The sequence below is a fragment of the Macaca thibetana genome, chromosome 2 (assembly GCF_024542745.1).
Source record: "Macaca thibetana thibetana isolate TM-01 chromosome 2, ASM2454274v1, whole genome shotgun sequence".
NCBI lineage: Eukaryota > Metazoa > Chordata > Mammalia > Primates > Cercopithecidae > Macaca > Macaca thibetana.
In genome coordinates this window covers 95606945-95621288 of record NC_065579.1, presented here as the reverse complement: position 1 = coordinate 95621288, position 14344 = coordinate 95606945, and the positions used below count along the sequence as shown (strand labels likewise).

The 14344-nt window shown below is 40.7% G+C and overlaps 1 protein-coding gene across 6 annotated transcripts in view; it reads left to right on the top strand.

The window, feature by feature from the left end:
• Nucleotides 1–14344, top strand: part of ULK4 (unc-51 like kinase 4) — a 709752-nt gene that overhangs the window by 497005 nt on the left and 198403 nt on the right. For all 6 annotated transcript variants that reach the window (XM_050780350.1, XM_050780346.1, XM_050780348.1 and 3 more), the window contains 2 exons: nucleotides 2518–2684; nucleotides 10167–10265. In XM_050780350.1, coding sequence (XP_050636307.1) covers nucleotides 2518–2684; nucleotides 10167–10265 — 266 coding nt within the window. Of the gene's footprint in view, nucleotides 1–2517; nucleotides 2685–10166; nucleotides 10266–14344 lie in introns of those variants that run through there.

The following is a 14344-nucleotide window of genomic DNA, read 5'->3' as shown; positions in this document are numbered from 1 at the left end:
CCTGAATGAAATCAAGTCTCTAGGTGCAATTACCAATTTACAGGACATGTAGGGATATAGGAACAATTCCATGAGAAAATCTACAAGAAAACTGTTCTAATTTATCTGACAAATAAGTGGCATAAAAAATTGTAAGTAGAGGAAGGACTTTTAGACATTAAAGGAGACTTAAGGTCCATGACCAAATGGAATTTGCGGAGCTGCTTTGCATCCTGATTCATAGAAACTAATTGTAAAAGATAGTTTAGAGACAGTTGAGGAGTATATTAAAAATACATTACTTTTATAAGTGGCAATGGTATTATAGTTAAAAACAAGTCTTTATCTGTTATAGTATACAGAAGTATTTACAGGAGAAATAAGATTTTTTCTGGTATTTGCTTTAACATGCTTTTGAAAAGACAGATAAAATAGACACAATATTGATATTGTTGAAAAGGGTGATGAAGGTTCATTTTGCTGAACTGTCTCATGACTTTGTTTTCATAATAAAAAATTTAAACATGAAAAACATGCATTTTGACCCTGAAGTGAAAGTTCTGGCTATGAAGAACACTGAAAATATGCCTGAGATCAGCTTCTTAAAATCATATTAATGGGTTTTGCTGGCGTTATCACTGTTGTGAAGAAATATTTTTATCTCATACTTCATTTCTAATCTTATCTGAGAACCTTCCCTTGGGAGCTGATGACTTCAGTGTGTAAAATCAGAGCTTGGCATTTGTTGCCTGTTTTTTACACAGTAGACTGGAAATACTTTCTGTCCCAGCAGGCATTTGATTGCATTCATTCTTTGCACTCCTTCCTAAGACTGAATGAAGATCAAGAAGAACATTGATGCCCACTTGCTGTTTACTCTGAAGTAAGCAGTATGTAGATGGGTGCTCTGGGGCCCACCTCTGCCTCCTAAAGAACCGTATCCTTCTTTGTGGCTCACAGAGCTGGACTCCACCAGTACTCACCCCTTTTACCTTTGACTGTCTATGTGACATGTCACAAAGTCATCAGGAACTCCCAAATGAAAAACCTGTTCTCTTGCAGTGTATATTTACCAAATACTGTGTGTTCAAGCCCTGCTAGTCTGTCTACAGCTCACAGATGCCAAGTGCTGATTCATGGCCTGTACATGGATGATGCATTGTAACTCTAAGGGGAATGTCTGCTGGTGCAGTGCACATGCTGTAATAATTGCTTTTCTGCAGTATGTATCATTGATGATATGGGTTATCAGACCTTGTCATTTGATAAGGAAATTTTGACAATAATTCATTCTACTTTCAAGTGTGTTTATTTTCAGCCTTGAAACTCAGTTTTGTTTTTGTTTTTATAAGCGTCTTAGCAGTTGTGTGAGACTTATACCTTTTTTTTTTTTTTTTTTTTTTTTTGCCACAGGAGGTATAACTTTGAATGATGCGTCTATCATTCTATGTCACTGCCTTTAGTGACAAAATTAGTTCACTTTTGTAATCTGATAATTTTGTGATAATTTTGCATTTGTCAGGAAGACTGTATTGTTTTGCTGGAAGTGACAAGGTGCACTGTATGGAAGAGATGCCAAAACTTATATGGCTATGCTTAGTTGAGTTTCCATTCAGGTGATCATCTGGATTAGGGACAAGTAGATTGCAGGTCCAATAAAATATAGCTTTTAATACACATCAAACTTCCTTGCCATGCTTTTCCCCCATCTGTGTGTGTAAAATATTTATCTTAGAATGTTCACTTTTTTTTTAAAGAACATCTGAATTTATGCTCTACTAGTCCCAAATTTCTCATTCATCATTTAGGTTTATAACATTATTTCATGTTGTAATTTCACTTTTGTTGTATTTCATTTTTGTGAATTCAAAGGGTAACACTATATAATAGAATAAAACTGTCAATTTAAATGTAAACAATAACACCCCAAAATGTGAAAATGTATTTATTGTAACAGACTGTATCAAACTAAACATCAGTAAAGAGCAACCACACTGTTAATATGAGGTTTGCAGAGACAAAGGGATGGCGCCTGGTAATTTCTAAATTTCAAATTTCTTATAATTAATCTTACATTTTTGGACTGCATTATTGAAACCACCCAGTTGCTAGACAGACCAGACCACTGGGTCCACTGTGGCCCTTGATCATGCACTAAAGAAAACTGCCTTCAAACAAGAATCTGGGGACAGTTGCTTTCCTTCAGTGTCAGGGAGTCCTCAGACCCTGTGAAGCCTGCCTATGTAGGATGGTGTTTCTCAAGCTGTGGATTGGAACCTTTGCATCAAAATCACTTGGGGAACTTCTTTAACAAGTATTTTCCTAAGCCCTATCCCTGACTCCTTAGCAGACTCTCTGGGAGTGAGGCCTGGAAACCTGCATTTTAAACAACTTTCCTTAGTGAATCTGATAAGAGTACAGTTTAAGTATTGCGTAGGGTTTATGCAACATCGAGCCAGAATGCCTCTCTTTTTGGTTCATATGACACATTTGTGTACTTAATGATGAGGTTTTTTTCTTTTCCTTTTTTGCCCTCAGGACTTGTCAGTCACATCTGTAACCTGCTCACTGAAACTGCCACACTGTGCTTGGATGTGGATAGTAAAAACAACAATGAAATGGCAGCTGCACTGCTCTTTTCCCTGCTTGATATTTTGCACAGTATGCTGACCTATACCTCCGGTATTGTACGGCTGGCTTTGCAGGTAGAGGATCTGTTTTCCTGTGTCTTGAGCAGCCCTACTCCATTTCATGCTTCCCTTTCATTCTCTTCTTTCTTATCTTCCTCTATTGTGTCTTTACTTATTTAAAAGAACGTGTCATTCTATAGAGAGTGTCTTCCGAAGAGTCATCTTTGGGTGACCAATGTCAAGAACAGATAATTTGATCAAAATCTTCAGGGAAAGAAGGAGAGAGGCCTACTACTAAGCAAAGACTTAGCAAGCATTAGCTGGGAAACCACTCCTGACCAAGGAGAGCATTTGCCTTAGGCACAATCCTATTTTGGCCAAGTAGTTTGCAGCCTTTCATGTACTGAGGTGGCTCTCCAGTTCCCCCTTAGCAGGATAGGTCAACTTTCTAGGAATAATGGATTGAGGGTTTGTGTACATACACATGCATATGTGTGTTTGTAGACACATATATATACATATGTAACTCATAAGCTCAACTTGCTTTCCCTTCTGACTGATACCATGGACTTGTGAGATGGTTTTGAGGAATAGAGGTGTATTCAGTGGCTATGGAAAAAACCAGTTAGCCATAAACTGTAACCTGTATTTACTTAGCATCATACTGTAAGGCAGGAAGGAGATGTGGTTTTATAGAGTACTCTCCTATTTCTGTTTTATTTAATGCTCTAACCAATGGAGTCAGCTGATATTTAGATCAAGTGACAGGGCCAATGTGAATTTATTGTTATATTTAAAATCCTGATACAATTGCAAAAGATGTATATCAAATGGTAGCATCCAAGCTTGGATAGACGCAGAAGCTAAAGTTGAAACCAAACTGTTTTGATACCTTGCCAAAGTCACAGTAGCAGAGCCAAGGATGAATCCCTAGACCCCAGGATAGCCTCTGTTATTCGTCATTATGATAAATGGTATCTTTTATCCACAGTTAAGCTGGTCAAGTATTTAGCTTGTCTAATGTGATTTAATAAATCCAAGATCCCCTCAACAAATATTATTAGTTACTATTTAACCCAAACTGTAAAGCCAGTAGATTAATTAAAAAGCCATGGCCTTTGAATTACCTAGCTGCTTTTATTAGCTCATTTATAAGAATTCCAAATTAACAGTAAATAATTGTTACATACTTAAATAATCCCTAATTGTGTATTTCTCCTATCTTTTCCTCTCTGTTCTAGTAAGTTTCTCTTCAGAGAATATGGTTTCTTATTTCAGTTTCCATAGTGGTAGTTTTTTGTAATTCTTTGAGATGTAGTTGATAGTTACTCTTACAGGATACTTTGATGATAATCTGTAAAAGATTTTCTTGTAAATTATAGACAAAAAAAAAAGGATCAGAAGTTAAAAATCTTCAGAACAATAGAAATTCTGTTTTTTACTATAAGCGATTAGGTAGATATGCAGGGATGTTTTAAAAGGAAACTCCTTAATACAAAATATTTTTGAATTTTCTATTTCCAACTTGCTAGTTTCCCAGTAGATCACTGCTTTTTATTGTTTTCATAGTCTTCAACACTACTGTACATTTTACTGCTATCATCTTTCTAAATCATCCCTCATAATATCTGCCATGTATTGCTTTTGGCCTTGACCACTGACTTTGATCTCCATGACACCTGGTGTCAATATGAAGGAGGAGTCGTCCTTGAGGCTGAATTAGGTGAAAGAGTTGAGAAAAGAAATGGAATGTGAATCAAAGACATATCTGCCTTGAAACACTGAGCCATAAGTACTTTCCAAAACCCTAAGTCACCCCTTCCATTTATAGACATACTTCTCACACTGGAGATTCTTCTGCACTTGAAACCTATGTCTACTTCTAATAGGAGCTTCTTTAAAGTAGAAGAATTGAGAGAGGCCAGTGTTTAAAATTATAATGATGCTTAGATTCACAAAAGCATTTTTCCAGGGAGGAGAGTGGTATGATGCAAGTATGTGTATGGGGGAGCAAAGGCAGGCATGTGTCAGAATCTCCATCAGAAGTTCAGTCCCTACCCACTACCTTCCCCGTGATTTAGAACTGGTCCCTGTTCACCTCTGAATGTTATGTGTGAAAGATTATGGAGACAGAGACAAAGTGCCTGAGACTCACTGGTGTGGTGGGGACATGTGGGTCATGCAGGTTGGAATGCCTTAGATTCAAATCCCAGACATACCACCACCTGTATGACCTCGGGCAAGTTACTGCACCTGAGTATCAGGTTCCTCATCTGGAAGGTAGGTGTGATCACCACTCTGCTGGGTGGTTGTGAGACTTCAATGGGAGAATAAAATATATGTAATTATATATAGATGTAAAGTGGCATACATATACCTGGCCCAGTGAAGGTGACCAATAAGTGGTTACTGTATCATGAACAGCAACAAGAAGAAAGGTTCTTCCTTTCTTGTTTACAGGGGGCCTCCTGTGGGCCATGACTTTCTCATTTCTACGTCCTGGTGCATGGAGGAGCACTCAGTTCATATTTGCTGACTAACTCCTAGCAGGTTTATGAGTTATTTTGTACTTATGAGCCTAGCATAGGGCTAGGCACCTGTAATTTCAGCAGGAATCTAGGGAGAAAGGGTGTTAGCTCTCAGGAAGTTTACAGGTTAATAGAGAAGACTGTCAACATACAAATAATGAAGCAAGTCTTCATCTTATTGCAAGTGTGAAAATGCAGCCATTGAAAGGTATTACATGCTGCAGAATGAATAATGAGGCAGGGGACCAAGTCCAATTTTGAGATTAGGGAGGGCTTTTCTAGGGAAGACAAATATTTATTATTCAGGTCACCTGACTTTCCATTCTGGGCCTTGTTGATCCTTTCTCAGGTGGTATGGGGAAGATTTTTACATCATCCTCCTGATAGTAGGACCATTAAACTGCTGTTGATTTGCAGATACATCAGTATTGTTGAAAGACCGTAACGTGGCTACTGAGTCTTTCTTAGTCTCACATACACATAAAGGCTATCCGTGATTGGGGGCTATTTTGGGGGCTGTCTATTTTTAGCATCTCTTATAATTATCCAATCTGATTCCTTCATGGCCTTCCCCTTGTTGGCCTTCACCATGAGCTACCCTCTGCCTGGTTGTTGAATGCGGATGAGATTTTTCTGTCATAGCCCATAGTCCTGATAGTTTCTCCCTTCCTTTGAAAACTTCAGTGACACCTCATTATCTATAACTTTCCAACTCCTTGCCAAGACATTCAAAGGCTTATACAATCGAGCCCCAGGGTACCTTCCCAGCCCATCTGCCTGACCTCCATGCTGCCCATACCCCAACCAGACAGTTAGTTGCACTGCCATCTTGTAAATGGATGCTGTGCTTTGTCACTCCTGTGCCTTTACTCATGAAATTTCCACATGTGAAATATCTACACTCCATATGACTCCTAGTAGACCCCGTCCCCACCATCCAAGTGATGAAGTCAGTTGTGACATTATCCTACTTCCCTCCTTCACCCAAACTTTATTTCTACCTCTATTATAGCAGTTTTCATATTCTGCCTTAGCACAGTTATTTGGAACTTGTCATCTTTGTAGTTAAACCATGAGATCCTAGAGAATAGGGACTGAATCATATTCATCTTTGCATTGCGGACGTGCAACGTGATGGTATTTGGGGAGCACAGTAAGTGTTGAATTGAATTGATCGGAGCCACACCATTGATAGTTATGCTCCACTGTGTGCTAAAACCTGCTGGAGATATAAAGACAGGAACTGGGTTGGGCATGGTGACTCATGCTTATAATTCCAGCCCTTTGGGAGAAGCCCAGGTGGGCAGATCGCATGAGGTCAGGAGTTCAAGACTAGCCCAGCCAACACGGTGAAACCTCGTCTCTACTAAAAATAAAAAAATAAAAAAATAAATTAGCCAGGCGTGGTGGCACACACCTGTAGTCCTAGCTACTCGGGAGACTGAAGCAGGAGAATCACTTGATGAACCTGGGAGGCGGAGATTTCAGTGAACTGAGATCATGCCACTGCACTCCAGCCTGGGTGACAGAGCGAGACTCCATCTCAAAAAATAAAAATAAAGGCTGGGCGTGATGGCTGACACCTGTAATCCCAGCACTGTGGGAGTCTGAGGCAGGCGGATCATGAGGTCCGAAGTTTGAGAACAGCCTGGCCAACATGGTGAAACCCCATCTCTACTAAAAATGCAAACATTAGCCCGGTGTGCTGGTGGGGACCCGTAATCCCAGCTATGTGGGAGACTGAGGCACGAGAATTGCTTGAACCCAGGGGGCAGAGGTTGCAGTAAGCCGAGATCGTGCCACTGCACTCCAGCCTGGACGACAGAGCAGGACTCCATCTCAAAAAAATAAATAAAATAAGACAGGAACTACTTGAGGAATTAACCGTCTCTTGTTCTTTATAGATGCCTTACCTCTGTGTATATTTAGCAGACCTCTATTGATTATCTACTTCTGTGTGCTAGATCCGTGTAGCAATGCTAGATGTAAGAGAATTGTATTATACATGGCCTTTTTTTTTTTTTGATGCTGGGAAGCTGTCTTCTGTTATCTCATTTTAGGTAATGCTGTATTGCTATTTAATGTTAAATATGACTCAGAAATTGACAGGCCACCCGCCTTGGCCTCCCAAAGTGCTGGAATTGCAAGCATGAGCCACCACACCCAGCCCAGTTCCTGTCTTATATCTCCAGCAGGTTTTAGCACACAGTGGAGCATAACTGTCAGTGGTGTGGCTCGGATCAATTTGACACTCACTGTGCTCCCCAAACACCGTCATGTTGCACATTCGCGATGCAAAGGTGAATATGATTCAGTCCCCACCCTCTAGGATCTCACAGTTTAACTAAAAGGATGACAAGTTTCAAAGGAATGTCCACTTCTTCAGTTTGATACGTTTAAGGCTGCTAAATGTATACTTCTACTAAAGTTCTTCTTTGAAGTCAATATTCATATACCTTGCAGCTTGCTCAATATGACCACTAGAATTCCCCATAGACCAAAGCCAAACTCAAGATCTACCCCCCAAATCCATTTCCCTGCCAGCAAGCCCTGCCCCACTCACCCTGCCATGCAAACCAGAAACCTGGGAGGCATTCTTGAAATTTCCCTCTTTTTTATATCCCACATCTAATCTGTCACCAAATCATGTAGATTTTACCATACATATCCAACTCATCCAATTGCCTCTCTCAAACCCTGTTGCTACCACCCTCGCCCAGGCTAGCTTCCTCTCTTGCCTGGGCTATAACAGCTAGGGGATTGCTAGGAGTGGGGTAAGTTCACACACAGCAATGACAAAAGGGAGTGAGTTCTGGAAAGGGGTCAGTGGGACCAGAGGCAAAATCAGAGGACCTGGATGGAACAGACAGTCACGATGTGGTGACAGGGACACCGGCCCTGTACAGGATGCACACAAAGGATGGGAAATCCAGGAGTTGGGAGGCCGACATGAGGGAGTGTGATGTTGTGGAATTGGAGAGAGGCTGAGAGACAAGACGGGCCTAGGCCTTTGCATTTGATTCTGGGGGCTTCAGTGTTTATGGCTGCATCCAGGCAGATGTCCTTTTGTTGCACAGAGCTTCCTTTGTGGGCCAGTACTCTTGTGGGGAGAGTGGAATTTCTAATGTCTTTCTTTTGTGCCACCTCTCTGTTGTGCAAAGCTGTAGCATTCTCTTTCTTCTGGAACTCTTGGCAACTTTGCAAGGAGGTGGCCACATGAATACCGGTAGGCTGGATCGATGTTTCTTGGCGACTATGACGTATGACTATGTAGATCTTGGAGGATCTGGAGGACTGGGACGTCCTGGTGGAAAAAGTCCCACAGTGTTTCTTGTGCTGTGGCCCCATTTGCTTGCTTGTATGTGTTTGGAAAGGAGGCACCAGACCCCTCACTGCTTCCTCATTGCTGATTTGCAAGACTGCCTTATCTCTCCCAGGAGGAAATCAATCTGCTCTAAGGGGTAATGCGGTAATATTCCATGTCAGATAATGTTTCAGAGGGCAAGGGATCAACGGCCAAGATTCGGAAAGGTTCGGGCCTCTTGGATAGTGCTGCACATTTGTTTCCTGAAAGGAAATTCTCCGCTTCTGATAAAGTCAGTCAGGGAAGTGAGAGGCAAGCTCCAAGCTAATGATGACCCTTGTTCTCCTCACCTGTTGAGATGTGCAGGTTGTTAAAAGACAGGTGTCCGATTTTCAGTCAAGTTCTTCTGAACCAAAGAAAACAGGCAACTGAAATTCTGTCCATAGGCCAGAAGTGCAGAAGGAAACGAGGCATTTATGAGAAGGGCCCTGGAGTCCAGGTTAATGACTCAAGGCAGGGCAGCCTCTGGCCTGCTCTGTAGGCTCTGGCAAAGGTCATTATTGAAAAGTGGTTTTGTTTCTTCTGAGTAAAAGTGAAAACAGAGAGGAAGAGTGTATACGTATTATAGCAAATGCAAAAAATAATCCGTACCATTTTTCAATATAAAATTATTCATCTCTGTGATAGAAGTCTCCTTTGGAACTAGACAATTCTATAAAACCCCTGGGAGAAGACACACAATGTAAAAACCACTCACTCGTTTATTTTCATTGCCATTTAAGTCTACACATTCACAGGAATGTAGACCTGTATTTGAAGCCTATTCATGCAGTGATATGTTGGACAAATATTCCAGATGTTATTTGAGCATATGTATGCAATATAGAGAAGGAAAGCACAGCAGAATGCACTTGGTATGTATCATAATGTGCATAAATATGCTCAGAGGAGATTAGCATTTGTGACTTGGAGTCAGCCTGGGTTTGGTCCTCTGGCTTTGTCATCCATTGTCTGTGAGATGTTAGACAAACGACCCAGCTTCTCTAAAGTTCAGTTTTCTTCAGCACCTGGTCTCAGGATGGTTAAGATAAAGCACTTTTGGCTGCGCACGGTAGTTCACATCTGTAATGCCAGCATTTTGGGAGGCTGTGATGGGTGGATCATGTAAAGTCAGGAGTTAGAGACCAGCCTGGCCAACATGACAAAACCCCGTCTCTACTAAAAATACAAAAACTAGCGAGGCATGGTAGAAAGAGCCTGTAATCTTAGCTACTTGGGAGGCTGAGTCAGGAGAATCGCTTGAACCCAGGAGGCAGGGGTTGCAGTGAGCTGAGACCGTGCCATTGCACTGCAGCCTGGGTGACAGAGCGAGACTCCATCTAAAAAAAAAAAAAAAAAAAAAAAAGATTAAGTCCTTCCCCACTGCAATGTATGGGACATCACCATTATTCCTCGAGCAGCAGCAACCATTGTAATTGCTTTATCTATGTGCTGTACAGAGGTCAGCCTCTGTAGCCTGAGCTGGTGGCAGTGGCAATAGCTACACTCCTTGTGTCATAACAAAGCATAGTATCTCTTCTGGGGCCTCCATCTATTCCATCCTTGGGAACCGAGGTAGAATGCTTCCCCAGCCCCTTGTGTCTGCCACACAGAGTGGTCCTGTTTCCTTTAGCCAAGCTGACTAATCACCGAGACTGTCTTTCATTTCTCTTCTCCCTGTTCCAGGCCCAGAAGTCTGGCTCAGGAGAGGACACTCAGGCTGCAGAAGACCTGCTGCTGCTCGGCAAACCTTTGACAGACCTGATGAGCCTGCTCATTCCGCTGGTAAGAGCTCACCCGTATGTCTTTTGGAGCATTACTGAAGTTGAAGTAATTGTATTTGAATTTCATGATCCCTTGAGTTTCTGTGTTATTTTCATTCCCTTCAAAACTAGAGCCAAAAGAACTTTCAGAAGATTATTTGGCCTGGAAAACTAAATCTCTACTTTATTTTAAAACCAGGTGGCTTATTTATTTAAATAGATGTTTAGGTAAGGCAAAATCTCAAAAATCTCAAATCTAATTACTTTCTTAATGAATGTGAGGTAAAAAAAATTCAACAAATGAATTCTAAGAAGAAAGAAGAAATTGCTATGGGAATCAATTTCTTTTCAAAAAGATATTTTAGAGTTTGACTTGGCATGCAGGACTCCCCCAGAAATGCAAAAGCACAGACACAGACCTAGGGCACACCCCCTCAATCTCAATAGAAATGGAATGAAATAAGCAAAATTAAATAAAAACAGGTAAGACTATACAAGACCATTGAATATACAAAAAGAGCTCAACAGAAATTCAGAGTTTGGACGTATTAAACAGTTTTAGCCTAGCACTTTGGGAAACCGAGGTGAGTGAATCATTTGAGTCGGTCCAGCCTGGCCAATATGGTGAAACCCCGTCTCTACTAAAAATAAAAAAAAATTAGTCCGGCGTGGTGGTGCACACCTGTAATTCCAGCTACTCGGGAGACTGAGACAGGAGAATCACTTGAAACTGGGAGGCAGAGGTTGCAGTGAGCCAAAATGATGCCACTTCACTCCAGCCTGGGTGAAAAAGCAAGACTCCATCTCAAAAAATAAAAAATTTAAAGAACTGTTTTAAACATATAATTTCACTGCCTACAAAACTTCCCAGTCTTTTAAAATCAAATTATTGTTCCTAATTAATTTTAACTTTATATTTTTGCCAATTCTATCATCTTTAAAAATTTTTTTTCATTTTTTTTTTTTTTTTGAGACAAAGTCTCGCTCTCTTGCTCAGGCTGGAGTGAGGTGGCATGATCTCAGCTCACTGCAACCTCCACCTACCAGGTTCAAGCAATTCTCCTGCCTCAGTCTCCCAAGCAGCTGGGATTACAGGCACCCACCACCATGCCTGGCTAATTTTTGTATTTTTAGTAGAGACGGGGTTTCACCATGTTGTCCAGGCCGGTCTCAAATTCCTGATTTCAAGTGATCTGCCCGCCTTGGTCTCCCAAAGTGCTGGGATTACAGGTGTGAGCCACCACGCCCAGCCTAATTTTATCATCTTTCTAGTTAAGAACATCTAGTTGCCCTTTCTTAAATGGAATTTTTCTATGATATCCATGTTCCATGGAATTGTAAGTTAGAAACTACATGGAAGATGAAATATGAGAAATAAAGTGGAGTGAACAATAACAGTAATAATGCAAGACAGTATTGCATGCAGAGTTCATGGGCATGGGCTCAGCTTAGCTCTGCCACTTACCAGCTGTGTGACTTTGGACAAATATTAGGTAACAATATTTGTTACTTAATTTATTGATGCCACAGTTTCTTCATCTATAAAATGAAGTTAGTAATGCTAATGAGATCATGAAATTATTTTGAGGATTAAATGAACAGTACCTGGCATATAGTATATGCTCAACAAATATAGCTATATAAAAATTGATACAGGCCAGGTGTGATGGCTTATGCCTGTAATCTTGGCACTTTGGGAGGTCGAGATGGGAGAATCAACTGGGTCCTGGTATTTGAGACTAGCCTAGGCAACATAGCAGGACTCCGTCTCTATAAAAATGTTTAAAATTTGGCCAGGTGTGGTGGTGCACACCTGTAGTTCTAGCTACTTGGGAGGCTGAGGCTTGAGGATTGCTTGAGCCCAGGAGTGTGAGGCCACAGCCAGCAATGATGACACCACTGCACTGTAGCCTGGGCAAAAGAGTGAAACAGTGAGACCCTGTCTCAAAAAAAAATTAAATTAAATTAAATTAAATTAAATTTTAAAAAATTTTAAAAATACACAATTTCACCACTGTTCACCAGTGTTGACAATGAGCTAGATTATATTAGTGCTTTACCTTTGATCTTATTTAGCCCTTCTTTCCTTATGACATAGGCCCATCTTTACCTTCCCAATAAGTACCCCAAAGGTTAGAAAGGATAAAAATACAAGAGAGCTTGGTGTCTGAACTCAATGTCTACATTTTCCCTACCACCATTTTCCTTGGCCTCTGGATTAACTGCAAACACGTTAAACTCTTAACTTTATTCCATATTCGGGAATAGTCTCACTGAAATACAATGTTTTGATTCAAAAGCCATTCTGTTTTGGCAGTTTTTAGGTTTTGGAGGTCTTCATGAATGGAAGATATTCCTAGCTCAAACGTGGAGTCATTTCCAGATGCATTTTTCATAGTTTAAGATGTTCTGAATGGAGGCTACTTTTTGCCTTTTTATCCCAAGGATGATAGCCTTTTTGTCCATTTGTGACAAACACATAAATGGACAAAAATGCTTGTAGACTTCACAAAGCATTTTTGTTTAGGAAGCACAAAATATTTTACACTTCTATTTTATGTAGTTATATCTAATTAGCAGAGTTAATTAGGAAATAGAAATGATTATGTCTTCAAAATACGAGGAACACCAACACAGAATGGCTCTGATGAACCTGGGTTTGCTTATATTCCTTGTAACAGCTGCCCTGATGACACTGTTTAATTGCTGGGTTTGAGTGATTGGATTTAACTCTCAGTAGAAAGAGAGTAGATACTCCCATCTCCTCTCCTGGAGGAATTGGCCTCTTTCAGAATTGTTTGTTGAACAGGTGTCTATTCCAGATAATCTAACAACCCAAATACTGTAGGCCATAATGAAGAATCCCTGGATGGAGCAGTAGTTGAAACTTGAAATGCAGACTTAATTATCTACCCTGGAGTGGCCTAGGTGCTGCCTGGGGAGCTTTCTGGAGGTTCTGAAGTAGATGAAGAGCAGAGAACCCGGAACTTGGAACAGATAGGTGGCTCTCTGTAGGCCACAGAGGTCTGTTAAATAGGGCAGTATGTATCTACCAAGTTCAAAATCAGAAGGTTCCCCAGAAGGCTGACTTTCGGAATTCCAGTAATCAGGGAGGAAGGTGAGTATAGAACATAAAATGTGAAGGTTTTTGTTGGTATTTGAGGATTTTGCATTTAAATATTTATTAGCATGCTTTATGTATTCTTCTCTCACTATTCTTCTTCTGCTTTTTATAAAATTTAAACACAAGAGGGTACCACCTTGGGCTCTATATTGAGGCTGACATCTTCCCTTTTTATTTTTAATTCCTTGATATTACATTGAATCACATAAAATTGCCAATATCCGACCATTTGGGGCCTACAAAAGTAGCAGTTTCATTTGATTCAACCTTATATTAGGAATATGACAATTTATTGGTCTGTATAGTTCCTGATATTCATATAGCACTTTTTTTGTATGTGGTACTATCCCCTAATTACTTGAATTGGAATATTGTACGATTCTGGCCAGAGGTTACCAGGAGCTGTGGATTTTGAGTCAGAAATCCAAGAGTGAATGTCTGGCTCTGCTGCTGCCCAGCTGTGTGATCTTGGATGGGGCACTCTTTGTCTCTGAGCCTGAGGATTAAATGAGATGATACCTGGGAGAAATGATCAAGTGTCATTTCTCGAAAATTTCCCCTTTGATCACATATTATATCTGATTTTTAACCTTATCCTCTGCTTGCTGTGATTTGTTGGAATAGTCTCTTCCGCCCTCATAAAGTGCTCCTTTTGTCTCTCTCACCCAGCAAACCTCTGATGCTACCCCTCTGCTCAGTTTAGGATTCTTTATAAGATGATTCTTGGAACCTTCTTTATAGACATCCTCCCTTGTGTTTGGAAGTTCCTCCCAAAGGCCCCCTCTTGTTCCCTGTTTTTTTCCAGATCGTCCTCTGGTTTCTTACCTTAAATATTTACATATATAAAAGCAGAGGGTCCAGTTTCCTTGAATACTACCCACTGCTTTGAGGTCTTCCCGCCTTTCTCCTGGAGTTCTACTGGAGCTGCAGCTTTCGCTGTCCTGCTTAGAGCCCTGCAGCCCGATGGTGATGCCACC